Source organism: Falco punctatus (assembly GCF_963210335.1).
Source record: "Falco punctatus genome assembly, chromosome: 8".
Taxonomy (NCBI): Eukaryota; Metazoa; Chordata; class Aves; order Falconiformes; family Falconidae; genus Falco; species Falco punctatus.
The window spans coordinates 1388813-1408267 of record NC_137588.1 but is presented as its reverse complement, the minus strand read 5'-3'; the positions used below and the strand labels follow the sequence as shown (position 1 = coordinate 1408267).

Genomic DNA, 19455 nt, shown 5'->3' with positions numbered 1-19455 from the left:
AGTACACAAAAACTGTCATGTAAGAAAGATTTATTTGGGTCTTTTCACATCAGTCCCTTTTCCTGAAGTTAGGCAAGAGCCATGGCTTCACTCCTTGGCATGCTACAAAGTGGACAACAGAGCAGCATGGCAGAATCTTAGAGACGTTTCATGTAATTAAGTACAACAGTAACGTGATATTCCACTGCGTGGCATAGAATTGCTGCCAAAGGATTTGCACGACAGTTTCCACTATCGAGATCTTAAGTCAGAGCATGGTGAATTTGGGAGCCCCCATAAAGCTGCTGTGTTCCATGTACCATCTATTTCTTTCCCTGTAAATGTCAGTTAGCCTTCCCCATGAAAAATTCCTCATATCTTATGTCCCTCCTTTTGCCATCACATCTCTGTGGACGTAAGCACATCAGTGCTCAATTTGTGAAACTGCAAAAATAGATTAAATATAAGCCATAGTGTCTTAGCCATAAATTCTTGTGATTTGCTGTCACCTTGTGACAGTGATAGTTCAGCAAGAGCAGTAGGCAGGAGTGGTTTGCGTGGCGTGGAGACTTCATGCTTGCCTTTAAATGCAGGGCTCATTGTATTACTCCATGCCTGCTCGTCTCCAGATCTCACTAGATAAATGTGTTTTGAATGTGGTTACCCCAAAGGCTCTTTTTCCGGAGAGGCTAAATGTCTCTCCAGCTATCTAGTCCCCACGTTGTTTGCATTTCCTTTGTTGGTGCAGTTCAGAGTGGTGTTTCTAACCTTTTAAACCTCTCCAGACTGTGTGCCCTGACTACTTTTGATGGATCTGCTGCCTTACTCCAAGACCAGCTCAGCCGAGGCTGGCTGAGCTGATCGGTCTGTGATTGAGTGACAGCTTTTAAAAAGGTATGAGGAAATACAAACTGATCCGATTCACATAGTTACTAGATCAGGTTGGTTTCTTACACATGAGCTGAAGGACAAAAAAGAAAAAAATAACGTGAAACAGCTGGCTTTCTGGGAGGTGCTGAAGAGAAGGCGAAAAGGTCCAGCAAGGTTAACATGTGTTTAGTTTTGTAATTACTGACCTGCTTTGCTTGAAACAGTTTATTTAAAAGTAGGGGGAAAGGTGGGGATGGAGGTTGTTCGAGGTTGTTTCTTACTGAGCGTGTGAAGAGTCTGGAGGAGCAGCACTGAGCACAGCTACCTCCCAGGCCCTTCGTGTGCCCTGACCGCAGTGGTGAGTGTGGTGGAGGCTCCCAGCTTCCCAGCTCCCTCCCAGGGCAGAGCCTGAGCTCCTGGCCCTCAAGCCATCTATGGGGAGGTGTTCCGAGATTTTTCTGGGATAAGGGGATTTAGAATCCTCTAAATGATACTGAGGTACAAGATAAGGAGGTGAAAGTATGTGGTTCACATGCAAAGCTGTGTTTTGTAAACAGACAGAACCAAATGGCATAATAATTAGGTAGGTGGATCCTCCTTGTAGGCATCGGAGCGTGTTCTGCGCTGGCTGGGGTGGTAAATGCCTCCTGGAGCTGCCCGCGTACCACTCACGGCACCGGCCTTTGCCTTTCTTGCCCGAGCCCAGAGGCAGGAACCAGCACTCTCTGAAGGGCACTTAGTCTTGGTGGATTTTGTCGTTTGTATCTGGCCGTGGACATTCTCAAGTTACCTCAGCAGCGTGGATGGGGGCGAAAGGAGCGTTCTCCCAGCCTCTCAGCAGCGCTAGTTAATCAGCTGGAATATCCTGTTGTTCCTGGCCACCAGCCACGCTGCTGGAGCGACGCATCTGGGGAGGATGCAGTGAGCATCTCAAACGAGTGCAGCACGGCCTCTCCGGGTACCTGGCTGCTCCCTGCGAGTTTCTGAAGCCCTAATGGTGTTTCTGACAAGGGCTCTGTTTTCCTGGCCAAGGAAAATTTCAAGACATGAATTGGATTTAGAGCAAATCAAATATTCATGGGTGTTTAAAATATACATGAAGGCCACCCGGGCAATCTGAAATCTGCAAGTACCAAATGCTGGCAGCAGCAGGGACTAGTGGGGGAAGGAGAGCAACCATCACCAGGGTTCACAGCTCTTGCTTCTTCATGATCCTGTGAGTTTCTGGAGATGTGTTAGGGCATGGAGTCCCAGCCTGGCTTTGCAAAGAGATTTGTCCCGTATTAGTCAGTTATTCCTGAGGGTTTGTCCATTAATGTCACAACAGGAGGGTTTCGCTGACCGGTAAGCAGCCGTTGTCCGGACACGCGGCTCGGGAAGAGTCGGTGGTTAACTGAGCAGGCACCGGGCTGCACGGGCACCTGCTCCGCCTGCCTGCAGTGCTGGTGCTTGTGCTGAGCAGCACTCACCGTCCTACCCCGTGTCCCCCGCAGAACCAAGCCCAGTTAATAGCTTCTGTTCATTCAGGGAGCACACCCCATTTTCTGCTGTTTCTGCAGCTTTTAAACAGCTATTTGGTGCGTAGAAAATAGAAATAGGACCGGAAGGGCCTTTGAGAGGCTACGTTGCTCCTCCTGCTGCCCCGCTGCAGGATCAAAATGAATATTTAGCTGCTGTGGATCTAAGCCCTGTGCAAATACTTGGCATAGAAGCTGCTTGGTATGAGGCCGTGGTGTTCTCCAGGGTGACACCCCGTGCCCAGGGATCCTGAGTCACTTGGCACTTGGGGAAAGAGCTGATGGCCAGAGTCATCTGAGCAGAAATGTGGGTCTCTGTCATTTCTCTCACTTCCTTCCTGCTCCTCCAGTGCCAGGGCTCTGCTCCCGCAGGTGTTCCGTGACAGTGGGTCTGGGGGCAAGATTCCCTTACAGTCAGTGTGGGACCCAAGCGCAGGACAGACCAAAAATGGAGGGTCACCAAAGTTCATCCAGAAAACGGGGTGAAAGTACTGTGAGCTGCCTTCCTGTGATGTAAACCTTTTATTTGTTTGTTTGTTTTACTGCAATCCAGAGTTCTGCATTTCAGATGTAAATATTATTCCTTCTGTTCCACTGTATGTGTGCAGACACACATGCATGTATGTATACAGGAGGTGAGGCAGGCCATCAAATATATATGCAGAGCAACAGTAACTTTGGGACAAAAAGAACAGATTAGAGAAGTGAAAGATAGTATGAAAAGCCTCAAGCGGTATCTTGCTTAGCCCATTTTCCTTGTGTTTGGCCAAAACAAGCCAGAAATGGATGGCAAGCAATCTTGTGACGTGCCTTTTCTTTTGAGTGATGTGCCAGATTGCCCAAAGGCATGGCTCTGACGCCAGGCTGCTGGCTGCGCCCACAGGGCGAGGTGCATCACAGTGCAGCGATGGTGGTGGGAGCCAGGGCCAGGGGCATGTCGCTGTGGCTGGTGCCCCTTGTGCCAAGGCCACCTCAGCAACCCGGGCTTTGAGCCCAGTGGAGGGCGGGCACACTGTGGTGCTGTGTGTGGAAAACAAATTTTAGCATCACCTCACAAATGGAGGCTTGTCAAGATGCTCAGATAGTGCTAGTCTCCAAAAACAGATACCTGGCTCCTCAGGTTAGACATCTCCAGGTTCGGTGGAGGCCCCTGCCCGGCCAGCTGTCCTGTTACCCCTCCGTGCCTCGCCGTTATCTTGGTCTTTCCTGTCTCTTCTCCCCAGCCTCAAATATCCCCCTTCCCTGCGCATCGCCCCAAGGGCACGTATCGCCTGAATCATGTCAGAGCGGTGGGAGAACCACCATGCTCTGTCTTACTCACCTGTCTGACTCTCCTCCGTCCTTGATCTGGACTAAACTTCTCGTGACTCCAAAGCTGTCCCCACCTGCCATGCGGTTCGCGGGAGTTCATCGTTCCGCATTTGTGCCAGCTTCACCCTGGGGCAGCTGTGCGGGATGTGGCGCTGGTGGGGCGGCCCCGGCGCAGCCTGAGCCCCAGCTGACTGCTGTCCTCCCGCCTCTGCCAGCCCGGCAGGGCTGCTGGCGCCTGGGTGCGCAGGCCAGCTTCTTGTGAGGGCGTGCGTCAGCCGGTCCGGACTGTGCAACTGGAAAGGTGGTTAGCAACGTTCGGGTGATGGGGTGTGAGTACAAAGAGAGTTTGTTCCCCAAATGCTGCTCTGAGCAGTAACAAGATCATCACCTACAAGGGGGTTATTTGAAAAATCAGCAGGTAGGATTGCAAGTTCCTTGAAAGTACTCATCTTTTGAGGAGAAGGAGTTACTCCTGCACGTACGTGTGTGTGAGAGAACTGAGCTGGAAAATGGGTAGTACTGGGGGGCCGGGAGGGGAGGCGGGCGCAACGATGACGGAGTGGAATCTGTTTGTAGATGGTTCCCCACTAAAGGAGGATTTCTGGAGTGGAAAAGCTGGGTCAGTGTCGTCTCCCATCCCAGCGAAAGCAGAAACGGCAAGTGGCATAGGAGCTCCGGCAACTTCTGCCACCGTCCCCTCCCCTGCAACAGTGACATTTTCATTGGAGACGTGGAGATCAAAGAGTGCCGTACCTGGCTGTGGAGTTCATTAACACAGCCTGGAAGACATGGAAGTTGCGAATCTTGTTTGTGCCCATCTGAGAACATGACCTCATTCAGAGGAATTAAAAGGGCTGTAATCAAAGTGTAGGTTTCAGCAGGAATCCACACATTTCTTGCTTTTATCTGTCGATGGCTGTAATAACAAACAAAGAAAGGAAATTAGCAGCTGTCGCCGTGAGGTGTTAGAGGTTGTGTTGTAACCCAGGGCAAGGCGCCAGCCCCGCCGCAGGCAGCTCAAGCAGCGAGGCAGTGTGCCGGAGGGGCAGGAGCCTTCCCGCCCTGTCCTTTCGCGGCCCATGGGGTGGCACCGGCTGCGCGCCCCGGGCACTGCACCTGCCCCGACGCCTGCCACCGGTGAGGGGCTCGGAGGGACCTCTTCTGCCCTGGGTTGGCAGCCCGGTGGTGCCTGCTCTTGATGGTCGTTCATGACTCCAAAGACCTCGGTGGTCATCTTTGCTGCCTTACATTCACTATTGATCTTGCTTCAGGGCCATCACTTCAGCGAGATGGATGGTTTTTTCTTGGACTCGGGCATGGATTATTGCTTAGAAAACTTCAGTTACCTCTTTATGCAACTTGAACGATTCCTGAAATTGTCCCTTAAACAATATATGAGAAAAGAGATTCAGTTGCATGGTTACATGTTATTGAAGACACGTTACATTTTTAAATCATTTCAGTTGTATTTTGATCTCCCATTATTTAGCAAACTCGCTTTACAGCCTGGAATCTGCCTTTGCTGTTGATCTCATCCCTCCCCAGCTAGCGCGTGTTGCCGCGTCTGGCCTGCGTAGCTGTGATACTGATGGTGCCTGCCAGGGTGTTTTGTCTTCCTTGTGTTTTAAACGGTCGAGTGCCATTGTGAATCAGCGTCTGTGTCCTTGTGTCCTGGTAAAGATCTGGCGGAGCTGTGGTTGCTTCAGGGCTAACAGGATACGGGGGGAGAAAACTCCCTTTGTTTTCCTCCGAACGTAGAGCTCCTGCGGGTCAGCTCAGCACCCTGCCCGTCGGGGTAACCCGCAGGCGCTGGGAGGGTTTTTACCCAAAGCAGTTGTGCTGAATTCCCAGGTTCATTTGGACACGGGTCGCTGTGGCCCCAAGGAGCTTGTCCTTCCAGCAGCCCACGCACTGCTGTCGCACGAGGGAGCGTGCGCGCCAGAGGGGCCGGTGGCAGGACAGAGCACGGGGGATTTGCTGCCTGAAGCCTCCACCCACGGGCATTTTTCCTGAGTTCGTGTAGGGCCGTTCAGTGCCAGGGGAGGCCGGGGGACTGGTTTGTGCGTGGTGGGAACACCGAGAGGATTCGCTTGAATGTTGTTTTCTCTCCAGCGTTTGCTGCTTGTTAGGTCTGAGTCGCACCGCTCTCTGGGAGCCATAAACTGGTGCTAGCCTGAAATGGTTACATCTGGGTGTAAGCTTTGGTGTCTGCCAAGAGGTTTAACGTCTTCTAAAAATTACCTTTGTGATACATTTTGAGCTCGTTAACAGCTACTGTCAGCAGATCGCAGACAGTTTCCCAGCACTTAAATGATGAGAAGTTGACTGCCCTTTTGTTATGTGAGCTCATGCCAGCGTCTACAAAATCCCGCTCCCTTGGGGGGAATTGGGTGTCTAATTTAAGCTAACTCCCTGGGGGAGCTCGGGAGGAGTGAAAGCTGCTGGTTGCTCCCTCCAAACTTCCTCCTCTGCGGCTGTGAGATGGCGGGTGCGTTTTCCCTGGCACTGTCGGTGGCCTCGGCCAGATCCAGCACTGCACTTCATAACCCAGCGATACCCGGCCCTTGTGCTCTCTGAAGCGAGGGGCGAGCCTGTCTCTGTGAACCACACGATACCAGGTTGGTGGGACCTCAAGGATCATCTGGTCCAGCCTTTCCTGGCGAAGGCACGGTCTTGACAAGATGCCCAGCACCCTGTCCTGCTGAATCTTAAAAGTTCACGATGTCAGGGAATGCACCACTTCCCTGGGGAGATTGTTCTCGTTGTGAAAACTTTCCTTTTCTCTCAGTCAGAATTTCCCTGGCAGTAACTTGTACCTGTCGTGCCTCGTCTGTTCTGTGCGGCTCCTTGTATGCTGAGTGCTCCCCCTGTCCCTCCCCAGCATGGGTAGCAATCCTCTCTCCACGTGCTGGGGCGCACAGAAAATACCCTTGCCAGCCTGGACCGTTGGCTTGTCTGCACTTGCGTGAGTACGGGAGTCGGGGGAGCCCAACTCGGAACCCAGCGGGCAGCAATTTGCTGGTGTGACCTTCCCCGTTCCCTTTTACCGCTCCGGCTTTCGTTGCTGCCCCCAACGCTGAAAAGAGAAAACGTTCCTCCGTGCTGCTGACACCTTCCAGGGGCTGCAGCTAAAGTAAAATGCGCTTACCTCAGTGGCAGTGTCGATCCAGGTTTGTAGAATGGAGCCAGTGGCAGCAGAGGGCCGCGGAGTAGAGCCCTCTGCGTGAGCGTGTGTGATTGTGCGCGGCATGGATCCGCGGGGAGGGCTTGGGCAAATGCCACCGCTGCGTTCAGTGACCGCTGTAGGTGCCGGTCAGACCTTTTTTTTTTTTTCTTTTTTTTTTTTTAACTTTTTTTTTTAACTTCACCTTGCAGTGACCCTTCCCCAGCAGCCCGCGTGGGCCCGGTGAGCCCTGCGTGGCAGGCGCTCCCTAACACTCGCGCAGGAGCTAGGGAGCAGGGAGGCCCGGGCGCCCGTGGGTGGAAGCGAGCTTTGCCGTGGGAGCAGCAGGTTGGGAAGCTCGTACCGCCGGCAGCTGCAGCCATCTCTTACTGGGTCAGGTGAAATAAATGCACGGGGACGCACCCTGCGGGAGCGGAGGGGACCTCTCCTAGGGGGCATTTCCCCAGGTACAGGTGGGATCCATTTGGGGAGCAAAGCTGAGACAAAACCAGTAATCCCATTGCTGTGGCAGCTGCTGTTTATTCTTAGATCACAAGCAGAGAAAGACGGGCTATGTATGTGAGAGAGCGGCTCAAAGGACGCAGCAGGCAGAGCAGTGGGTTGAAAAGGCCCGTATGGTAGGTGGTCTTCTCCAGCGTCCTGTGTTACAGACCAGACACAGGTCCTGCATCGGCAGGAGGAGCCTTACTGACTGCTCGGAGCTGTCGGAGCAGGGAGTGACGATAGCTGCAGGTAAGTGCTCTGCGTGTTCTCACCCGGTGTCACCCGGGCTCCTGCCCTCTTGCACCAGTGACCTGGCAGTGCCGGGGCACCTAGCGGCAGGCAGCTGGGGAGCCTCGTGAAGGCACTGCAAAGCACCCGAAGATATTTTTTTTTTACATTTTCAAGCAGTGACAAAGGTGGTGGGAGTTGCAGAGGTCAGCCAGAGGGGCCTAATGTTGCAGCTTGGGGTGGATGAGCTGAGGCTGGAGGCTGCCGGCAGCCTCAGGACTGTTTCCTTCAGAGGGTGGCCTGGTGATCTGAAGCTGGGCTGTCTAAATTCGTCCTCTCTGACCCACACCAGTAACTGTGGAGGTATTACTACAGCCCTCTGTATCAGGCTTAAAAATTGAGTTCAATTTTGCCAAAAGGTCTCTTTATTTTCCGCAGCATGGCACTGTAAGGGGTTGGAAATTATGTTGACATTTTGGGGTAATGAATGGGTAAATGAGTACTACAGCCCTTGTCCTGCACCGCTTATTTTTGTGCTTGGCTCACTTGGTTTGCTTTTTGTCTCCAACGTCCCAGCTAACAGGGACGAACTGGATCAGAGCATTTGCTGAGGGGTCTTCTAAAAACCTGTTCCCTCCTAGCAGTTAGACAGCGTTTTGTTTTATTTTTTTCTTTCTTCACTTAACCTTTTATGTGATTTGGAGGTTTTGGACTCAGCTTAAAAGCTTTCTGCTTTAGCATGAAGTTGTTTGTGGTCTGTGCTGCTTGTGAACAGGTTAGAAACTGACTGCTGGCACCTCGTGTGAAGGGAGGGGAGCGGCGGGGGCAGTGGGGCGTCAGGTCCCCGCGGGGGAGCAGCAGTGGGGAGCGCAGGTAGTTCTGCAGCTTCCCGCGGCCCAACCAGCTGCCAGCGTTCACCAGCCGCCGCTGCAGCAGGAGGGATTGCAGACCACATCGGTGCCAAGAGCAGGTGTTAGTGCCAGGCAGTTACTCAGCGACAAGGAGAGTAAGGAGCTGTTACACAGGAGCGAGCACTGCGTGAGTATGCTCTGTTACCTGTCCAGAAACACCGCACTCTGACTGGCATCATTTAATTTCATCTTAATTACGTTATTTCAGTTAGCATTAAGCACAAGCTGCAAGTGTTAGGGGTTTTTTTTTTAGCTACTGCCCTAAGCAGTAGTCTAAGGAGAGCAGTGAGTGTTTGTGCTGCATCTCCTGTAACACTCCCCCCACCCCCTGCAAAAATAACCCCAGACCAGCGCAGGTGCCAAAACAGGATCAGCCCAGAGCTGGTCAGCAAACCCTTTCCCGGTTCTGACGAACTTAAGGGACGTTTTGTTGTCTATACTTGCGACAAAGGACATGAATTTGGTGTTAACCCTCTGCCTCGCAGCCTGGGCGGCTGTGAGTCAGCGCAGAGGGCATGAGGGTGGGGGGGTGCCAGCTATTCCCAGCCAGGAGCGTTGCTCAGGGGTTGCTTTGCACGGCTGTTTTGTTAGCTGCAAAATGTATCTTTGCCCGCAGCTGGTTCTTTTACTCAGAAAAATGAAATGCAAGAAAATTGTGTGCTTTCTGCTTCGTTGTTCTTCCCCTTGCTTTGTTTTTCTGGGACTCTATGGACTTTACTGGAGTGACCAGCTGGTGCTGGTACATGTGGGGAACTGGGTTTTGTGACCAAAGGAGGGCTAAGAAATAAATGCCTGGACACATAGCTTTGATTTCCATCTGATGGCTATGTATCAAAAATAAATAGTGCCCCAATTTCTTCAATGATGTGGGGTTTTCTTAGTATTGATTGTACACTCCTGGGCTCCCCGCCAAACCTTTGATTTCAAACCTGTCACCAGAAGAGAGGCAGGCACCTAGCGTGGAGGGGTTGACTGCGAGCATCCATACATTTGTGGCTGTGCTTGCAAACTGTCTGCTAGATGTAGTGCCTGAGAGACACGCAAGCAGCTGAGCTGCTCAGCACATGGCTAACATCAAATTAATAGCATTATTTCTGAAAGCACATTCCTGCTGCAACACAGTTAACAGACAGTCGATGTTCACATTCATTGCTTTTGACAGCCTGATATAAGGTAATTTAATTTAAACGCCTAGATGAGAGAGAAGCAAGAGGCATTTTTAGAAAAAAAAATGAAAATAAAAGCCCACTCTTTTTATACATAAAATGCCTGCTTGAAAGGAATAGATTAGTAGCCGTACAGTGCAATTGATTTGCGAGAGCCCGTGGATTTCAGTGGAGGGCTCTGTTTAAAGATCAATAGAGAACGCTACAGCAAGAGTGCTTTTGCCACTTAGGTATTCAAGCAAATGCTTGACGTTCATTCCTTCTCAGGCTTTGGTCCAGGGCCAGTACAGTTTGGGAGGGCACTTGACCACGTTTCAGAGAGCAAGCTGGCTGTCTGTGTCCTTCGCCTTTATTGCATTAGGCAAATCCTGTAAGAGAATGATAAGTACAGACCCCCTTTCTGAAGTTGCCATGGCTGCACGAGGCAGCAGTACTCTTGCTGGCAAGGCCAGCAGCCAGAATCAGAAGTTATTTCTAAGTATTTGCTTCTTGGTTGATTGCATGACCGTCTGTGAGGTTCTCCTTCTATAATGGAAGCGTTTCGTTCATTTCCACCTCCCAGGCTGCCCTCCAGGTCTGCCTTTGGCTGTGTCGCATGATTTGGGAACGTACAAGCGGTGGGCTGGCAGTTTTGTAGTAACCGGGGAGCCTTGCCTGGTGCGGTGCCGCGGGGGCTGACTCCGGTATCCAGCGTGGCCATTTAGATTCTAACTACACCTTTGCAAGAGCTAGAAAAGAAGGCAGAAAATGCCAACGGGTGTTTTTCAAGGGAGTGCCACAGCAGCAGAGGCAGCGGCTCGTGTCACTGCCTTGTGCTCTGGGACCGATGGCTTGGCTGTGCAATGCACGGTCACTAGCCTCCTAGAGAAGTAACCAGGCTTGCCAGAACACCTCTGTAGATCCCTGTTTAATCATCCTCTCCAACGCAGACCCAAATGGCAAATAAAATCAGCTTAAAAGTTTTGGGGGTTGTGTGGGACAGCCTAATGATGAACAACTGGCAGACTGAGCTAGTTTTGGAGTTTAAATATGAGCAGTTAAAATCAGATGGAACTGGTTTTCAGGTAACCTGGATATTGTTCTTAACACAGCACACGTACAATTTTAGCATCAGGCTCCATCCCCGGGTCGAAGTACCTGTCTGCAATCACACCACCATCAGGCGTGTTATCAGAGTAGTCCAGCCCGTGGCCGCGATGTGAGTAGTCACACACTGGAGCCACGAGTGAGGTTAAGATTTGATCTGTATTACAAGTTAGGGCCATTCTGAATGCTACTTTCATGATGTATTTATTGTCATTCATATAATTGTTTGCATTAATCTCTTCTGTGGCCCTTCGCTATGGTATCTGATCACCTGCTACGCTTGCAGAGGTCTGTGCCTCAGAGAGCGCTGGACCAGTGTACGGGACCTGCTGGGTGCTCAGGGCAGGCCAGGGCCGAACAGGCTCTGTGGGCAGCTGTGATCCAGGTTGCTTTGGGGTCGCCACGTGATTTTTACCAACCACCTGGAGAGATGCTGGCGTGGTTCTCTCGCTCTTAAAACTGACTGCACTGGAAAAGTGACCGTTCTTTGTAAACGGTAATCGCAGAGATGGTTACTCCTTAGCTCTTCACCCAGCAGTTGTCCTTCAGTTCGGTGCTCCTGCGCAGGAGGCTGCTGGCTGCGACGTACCACCTCAAGGCTGCATGTCTTGGCCAGCTGGTGAGTGCCTTCGGGGCTGCCCGTGTTGCTTGCACATGTGGGTTCACTTCTGAGACGTGCATAAATATCAGGTGTGAACAGGACTTTTTTCCCCTGTGTTAAGTAGTAAAACAGTTGGGAAATACAGTGCAACCAAGGCCGGTTCTGCGCTCCCAGTGCTTTTCTTGGAGATGAGCTTGAGTTTCTTTCTGCTCTCTGAGCCTGCTCAGTCTGTGTAACAAGAACCCTGTGTAGCAAGAGACAGGCAGGAAAGTGTGGAGCCAGCATCCCTGTGGCTGGTCTGTGAAATAAATGGAGAAAGGATGAAGTGAGGAGCAATTTGGTTTAGAAGCAGAAGTACTAGGAGTTGTTCCTGTTAACTACTCCTCCTCCTCTCCGTCATCTTCCTCATCCTTGCTGTCAGGTGTCCCAGCTGCTGGCTACAATACATTGAGCAATCAGCCCTAGAGCTTCTGACCTCATTGCTTGGCACAACCTTTGATTCACCTTTAACGCCCATCAAAACACTCGTATTCACCTTGGGTTTTGTCACAGAACCTTGTGTCACAGCTGCACACGGCAGTCTGTTTCCACAACAGTTTCTTTTTCCTGCTCTTGCTTACAGAGACTTAACACTTTATAAAGTGGTGGCTGCCTTTCCCTGGGTGGGTATGTTCTTCTTCATACATCTCAGATCTGTTCTCTATGTGATGTAATTGATTCTCAGCTGTGTTTCCTTCTTGCAAATTTTTGCTAGACCCTGGTTTGGGAAATGGGAGAGGAGGTCTCTGACTGTCAGTAACATGCTGATACACCAAAAGGAGATGCTCATTTTGATGTCTGAAATTACTAGCGAACACTGAGGAACACGGTGACCGACCTCAGCGAGGACTTGGTCAGATCGCCCAATTTACTCAGGGGCAAAGCTGTTGCTGGTTTCAGCCAGGTAGAAAGAAGCTCTTGCATTTGGTTCAGAATTGGGTAAAACCCCAACCCCCAGACCTTAGATGATACGCCATTTCAGTGGCGTGCCATTTCAGTGCCATCTTTTATATCAGGGGCCTTTTTATTTTCCTGACGGGAAGAAAAATTCTGCTATGCAAGGGTTTAAAATAACTTGGCAAGTAGTGCTTGGCCCCTGCCTTTCCTGTGGGGTAACTCATTTTTGCAGTCCTTTGTTCTCCAGTGTGCGAGAAGCGATTATACGCTTTGTGTATAATCCTTGTGTACAGTAATTTTTCATGCCAATGTGCGCATTATGATCTCTATCGCAGAGAATAAAGCAAAGCTCTCGACAAACTATACGCAGTAATAATGAAGAGGGTGGGTTTTTAAAGGCTGCATTGGTACAGCAATACTCGGTATGTTTTCTGAGTACTCTGTTCTGAAGAGTGGGTGTATCATAATCAAATTCATATCGTTTGTTTCCATATTTAAGTTGGAAGGAGGCATAGAAAAATATCTGCTTTTTCTAATAATTTTAACACAGCTGTCTAATCGTTTCATTAATGATTTCCTCTTCAGGGTTACATTTTCAAAGTCACGTGTGATCTTTTAATTGTGTGCCTCCTTATTAATATTAAACACAGTTGAAGTCCCACTATGAAAAAGTGCACTTTGAAAATGCACCCCTTGCGGTAAGTGCCACCTCCACGCAGGGTATCCCAGTGTCACAGCAGCTCTCCAGCATCTCTGCTTCCCAGGTCCCGTGGCGGAGCGTACCGGTGCCGTTACCTTACCCGTGTTACCTCTGAAACGTGGAGCGACGCAGTGCTTGTGGTTTTGTTTGGCCATGTCTGGCTTTTTCAGCCAACCACTGGCAGCCTCTGGAGATTTTATTTTGTGATTAAATAATAATGTAAGAGCCTATTTCTTTGAGAAAAAGTTTAAAAATAACAGTAATACTATGAGCGTGCTGTGGCATGGGCGGTGAGACCTCTGTTATTTATTTTTTGTTTACTCAGCCCTGAAGGAGCGGAGAGGAAAGCTCCGGCAACGCGCTGCCGGAGAAGGCGACTGCCAGGAGCCAAGCGGTGGCGATGGCGATGCTTTGGTGAGCAGCAGGTCACCAAATGTCCCTCGCGGCCACTGCTGCAGCCTGCCTGAGCACACAGCCGGTCTGCGGCGCGGGGCAGGCCCTATTGCTCAGCGCGGGGTTTTCCACTTGGCTGGTGGTAGAGCACGGTGCTGGCGCGGGGCAGCCTGTCGGCGCCGTTGGCTTCTGCACGGGCCACGTGGTGGCCTTCAGGGTCCTCCCACAGCCCCTGCTGCTGGTGTGGGTCCCGCCTGGGTGGCAGACGGGGTCCCCCGTGCGGGTGGGTGCCCAGAGCTGGCGCTGCTTCGTGACCTGCGTGTCACAGACTTTTCTAGAAAGCAAAGGAATAGAAATAGTAATTATTAATATACGAACCCATGCCCATATATTTATATTTCTGTAGAAATACGCATGCAATGTATTAAAAAAATATATATATTGTGGAGTTGAACACAAAATGGTGCCGCTTACCTCACCCACCTTCTCCTTTCATTTCCCCAACCTCAGGGACTGGGTTGTTGTTGGACAAAATGAGCTGTCATCTTGGCCCATAAAAAACTTAGGAGTTTGATTTGGCAAAAAAATTAAATAATAAGAAACAACCTGCAGAATCCATCCCATCTGTGGCCATTGCCAGTGTCTGTCTAGAACAACTTGGGCTCTTTGAAGCCTTTCATGCATTGTCACTGAAACGGAGCAATATTTAAAGCCATGTCAGATTATCCCCATTTTCTAAGTATTATTAACCTGTCAAGGTAAAGGCTTATAATCTTACAGTTGCTTGACAATCTGCATTATTCGTTCTGTAATGTTAATTTGTGCTGGGGCTCTGCAGTTAGTTGTGGTTAGGTGTATGAAACCTGACATGTAATGTTCCCTAGCTCTAAATAAAAGCAGGCCCCTTGATCGGTTTTTCAAGTAGAACACTCAATTAATCTCTTCGGGCTTAATTTAGTGTCCTGCCAAATGCTGAGTTTAACCTTTCTCACAAGCATTTATTTTCAGGAAGGCTGATAGTATCAATAGCAGGAGGGAGATAGATGGATAGATGCTGAAGCGGGCCGTCGTGATCTGTCTGTCTGGAAGAGGGATGCTTTGTTTGTAAGGGCAGAGGGGGCTGGGCCGTGCGCAGGGATGATCACAATGACTGATTGATGAAGGGCGTTTCAATGCAATCATAATTCTAAAGTTTTCTCCAGCTTCTATCCAGTATTTAGTTCATTAAGGTGTTGACACAATTTTGCTGACATTTTTCTTAAGTGGATTATGCTCACAGCCAGTTTTTCAAAGCAAACAGATGGCTTTTCAAACAGAGCATGCCCACAGATTTATTTTTTTTATTTTTTTTACGGTGCCTCTAGAATTATGACAGCTCTGTCAGAGGGGGCTGGTTTCTCATTAATTTTCTTGTGACAGATGATTCAAAATCATTTTTGCTCCTTCAGCATGTTCAAATGAACCAGCTGTTTAGAAATAAAAAATACAAGGAGACTTAAGACATAAATCAGTTGGCCTGTACATGAATGGAATTGCAGTATTTTGGTAAGTCCATTTCTGGTTTTAGATCACTGTAAAATAAGAATGCCTTCACAAAGTATTTGAAGTATGCTGAGGAGGAATGTTTCTCTTCCTGGAACCCGAAGACATGTTGTGCATTGCCTCAGACGAAATCTGTAATCTGAATTGCCTGGATACTGAAATGTGAAATCAGAATATGCATAAGGGGGAGCGGGTGGCTCGGCACCCTCGCGCGGGGTGTGAAGTCCCTTGGCTTCCGCGGACTTGAGACGAGTCTTGGCAGGGCGGACTTGGGCTGTCATCCTCCAAGCGGGGGTGTACCACATCCCAGGCAGCTCCCTTAAAGGAGCGTCTCAGAGTCCCTCGGTGAAGACGCAGCTGGTGGGCCACCCTCGGGAGAAGGTTTCCATGCTTTGCCCTCACCCTGAGGAGGAAGAGATGTGAAGGTGGCGACGCAGGTTCAGCTGAAGCTCTTTTTGTGCCAGCTTAACGAGCTGTACCACCTTGTGCTGCTGCATGACGGGCACTCCTCCGTGCACGGTGTGGGCAAGCGCTCCCGCCGCGGGGACACGCCAGCCGTGCCGCAGCAGGGGGCTGGCTTCTAGCAGCCTTCCTGCAGGCACCCCAGCCGAGGGGCAGCGGGCCTTCATCATCCTCACTTTACCTCTGTTGCACTGGCTCTCCCAGGTTTTGGGCTTAGCTGGTCTTGGTGCTGCAGGAATGTTTACTTGGAGCCGCTCCTTGTGCTAAGAGGGGTTTCCTGTTCTTGCACATTAATACATAGCACCAGGCTTTGACTTGGAGAAGTCAAGGCCGCAAAGCGTCATCACACCAATTTTGTCTGCTCGTTGGTGCAGCCTTTGGTGTCTTCAGTGCTGGGTCCGTGACAAGAAAAAGCAGCAGCCCTGCTGCAGCCAGGTCTATTTCACCCTAAACCCAAACTATTTAAAGCTGCTCCTGTATACTGAGGAGCCTGCCACCCCTTTTTATACCATCGCCACGTCATTAACGATACTGCTGTTGGATCTCTTTGCTTACGCTGCAGTGGGTGTCCTTGTCACTGCAGCACCAACACGGTTCCTGTGCCACTTGCAGACAGGGAGGGAGACCGGGGCGTGCCGGGTGCTCAGGGCAGCTACGGGGCTCTTGGAGTCCTGCCTGCTGCCTTTAACCATAAGCTCAACCTTTGTCCTGAAAGCAAGATCACAGCTATGTGAAATATGTGCTATGTAAATTATTCTTGTTTTGTTTTTTCAAGCCATGTCTGCTCACTGGATCCCAAGTTATTTGTCTCTGTATTCCCATAACCGTCATGCTGCCGAGATACCGATCTCTTCAAAAGAGCTTCCTACCAAACAGTACAGAGCCACTCGCTTAGTCCCAGTGGTTTTTGTTAATTCTCGCATTGAGTTGGATTCCCAGCGTCTGGGTGGTGATTTGCATTGTTCAGCAGGGACAGACTCATGCCACCAGGAGATGAGGCAATCCCATTCTCGGGTGCGGGCCGCTGGCCCTGGCTGACGTCGTTTCCCACGTGGTGTTTACCAGGGCAGCGGGACTTGCAAGCCACCATTGTTTCTTGGGTTGTGAACGTTGTTTACAGGGGCTGAGGTGGTGCAAGCCCAGTGCCAGGCACTGGTGAAAAGGGAGCTGCACTCATCGGTGTGAGATAAACCCTTCCTCTTAGCTCTGGGGAAGGGGTGAGCAGAGAGGTGCTCCCACAGCTGGAAGGTGGTGTGCTGCGACTCATCCAACACATCTGGTTTGTTTGGAAAACCGAAGGGGGGTTGGTGATCAGTCACCCCCCCCCAGTGTGCCACAGGTCCTGCTGTAATATCTGTTGTTTCCTCCGAGAGCCCGCGGAGCATCTGTGGTTCGCAGGAGATCAGGCTGGGTTGCAGGGATGCGCGTGTGACGTTTCACTCGGTGGAGGTATTCCTCCTGAATGCGTGTATAACCAGCTGCAGCGGGTGCTGTACTTCAGGCTGTGCTTTGGGTGGTGTGGGGTGAACAGCTCAAGTTCTTAGGGATACTGAAATTTAATAACCAGATGCATCTCCTGGCTTTTATTTATTTGTATTTGCTAGGACCAAAATCTTGTCACTTCACAGCACTCGAGATATCAATATTGCATAAATATCCATCTTGGCATTTCTGAACACCAGCTCCATAATACAAATTTCCTGTAACACGTTTCTCCTGATAGTGACAAATGGGGCTGACACCCTGTTAGTCACGGCACCTTTACGTGCTTTGAGAAGCTGCAGAAGCAGGCCTTTGCTCATGAACTCTCTCATGCCCATTCATCTGCTCAAAGGTCCCAAACGAATGGTTCAGCTGTTGTTTCATGAAGACATGCAGCTCGGCCCGCCCGCGCTGAAGGAGAGCCCGAGGCTGGGTAGCTAACGCGAGTGCAGGGAGGGCTGGGTGGCGGGGGTCTCGCAGCTCACCGGGGACACGCAGCCGTCACCGTGTGGGATCTGACGCCAGGGCGCGAGGACAGAGCAGTGGCACGGGGAGAGGGGTACCACGTGCCATCACTGCCCTGTCCCTGGCAGATCCTTGCTGCTGGCTGTGGGGGAGGGGATGCCTTCCCCCTGCGGGCTCCATAAAGCCAGGCCCGAATCACCTCCCGGGGGGGACCCAAAGTGGGGGCAGGTGGGTGCCTGGCCTGCTCACCCTGCCCGCTGTGCTGGCTGCTGCCCTCCTCACCGGGCTGGGTGCCAGGCTGCCGGAGGGGCTTCAGCCCCTGCCAGGGGGCTGGCGTCCGTGGGGGGCAGAGGGGATTCGAGGCAGGACCTGAGAGCTGTCCCACAGCGCTGAACGGTATGGCAGAGGCACGAGAGCAGCATCGCCGCTCTTGTCCCGAGCGATGTGTGCGACCCCTGACTCTCTCCTGCATGTGTGTCTGTACGTCCTCAGGGCCAAGGAGATCTCCTGAAGAACGCCAAGAACGAAGCCCTGGAGAACATGAAGCAGATCCAACTGGCGTGCCTGTCATGCGGACTGAGCAAAACTGGAAGCGGACACGCAGACGCCAAGTCAAAACGGTGCCTGGAGGCGATACAGGAGAAGGATACCGGAGATGAGAACGGGAGGCTGTGAGGGGAGGCAGAGCTGTCGCATTTGTCACAGATTTCAATAACTCTAAACTATTTTTTTAAAGCATTTAAAAATTCACACAGGAATGCCCTCTACAGGGTGTTGATAGTATTAAAATCCTCACAATGTCAGTATTTTAATGCAGTTAATTTATCTAAGTTAAACTCTGGTAGTGAAATTTCTAATGAAGCCAAGCTGTCTGTACGCAAGTGCGTGTGTGCGCACACATGCAAATCCCGTAGATGCCCTTTCATGCATTACATCGGCCGTTTGCTAATTTATTCCTTTGTCATCTTTGAGTAGGCCTGTTCATTCTGAAGATCAGAACAAATAGAGTACTTGTATCAGTTTTGTGCTTTATTTTACTTTCCAGCTTTTATCATTTAACTTATAGGTTGCATTACTGTTACACTGTTTAAACAAAACACAACGATAAATGCCACCAACAGCTGTTTCTGCGAGGGCAAAACCCGTGGTTCACGCAGACCCTGAACGTGATTCTTAACAAACAATTCAAACCACGTAAACGAGATATTTAATGGTCAGCGTTGCTGGATAGATCATGATTAGATCCCAGGTGTGTATTTCACTGAATTTTAGCAAACCGCTCTTCAGGGTACACCCATATAGCACGTACTAACAGGAAAACTGGCTAATTTATTTCATTCCAGTAAATCATTGCCACCTTGTAGATCCGCAGGACAGCAGCAGCTGGTAGGCATTAACCCGTCTAGTGACCAGCATAGCTAGTCAGCCCCGTAGTTACGAGGAGAGCTGTGAATATCCTTCGTGAACCCCGAAGGTGAGCTTCAGGCTGCTCTGGATCGCTCAGTGGTGCCAGTATTGGGAGGCAGGTGTTACAGATTCCACAAGCTGTGAGCTCTAGTGCAAGAGGTGTGAGAGGCCAGAACTGGCTTGCCGCCTTCTGCCTGCGTGTTGAAGTCAGTAGGATGAGGATGAGGATGCTCTGCTAGAAATGCGAAGCAAGGCAGTGGAACTGCTGCACGTGTAGGGTAGAGACACAGCTTGGGGGAAAACCAGGGTGCCAGCATTTTTGTGCAGCAGTTACAAATACCCTGACGTATGTCGTATGTTCAGGGCAGTTCTGAGAATTGGATGCCTCTTCACGCCGCTGTAGGAAGGAGACAGAGAATGTCACAAAGCAACGCAATCCTCGTCCCTCCCAGTGTCCAGCTCATGTATGCTCACAACATTTCAATCGTTTAAGTACTGTGCTTGAGTGTAGTATTTGTGTTACCTTTAACAGGACTAAGTGTTTTATGGTTATAAAAAAGACTATATTTATTTAAAGCATTGCTTTTATTTTGAAAAGCTACTTTTTAAATTAATTTGATTAACAAATATGCTAATTTTCTGAACTTAACAAAAGGTAATTGCTGAAAGTTTGACCATTGGAGAATCTTATATAGCTATTGTGTTAAGTTATTTTTGACTTCTTAATAACAC

General features: G+C 50.4%; 1 protein-coding gene across 4 annotated transcripts in view; it reads left to right on the top strand.

Moving 5' to 3' along the window:
* Positions 1–19455, top strand: part of PLCL1 (phospholipase C like 1 (inactive)) — a 222615-nt gene that overhangs the window by 185793 nt on the left and 17367 nt on the right. For 3 of the 4 annotated variants that reach the window (XM_080399560.1, XM_080399563.1, XM_080399562.1), the window contains exon 6: positions 17809–18938. The exons of the other annotated variant lie outside the window; for it this stretch is intronic. In XM_080399560.1, coding sequence (XP_080255686.1) covers positions 17809–17991 — 183 coding nt within the window. In that variant the 3' untranslated portion in view covers positions 17992–18938. Of the gene's footprint in view, positions 1–17808; positions 18939–19455 lie in introns of those variants that run through there. 4 annotated transcript variants of the gene reach the window in all.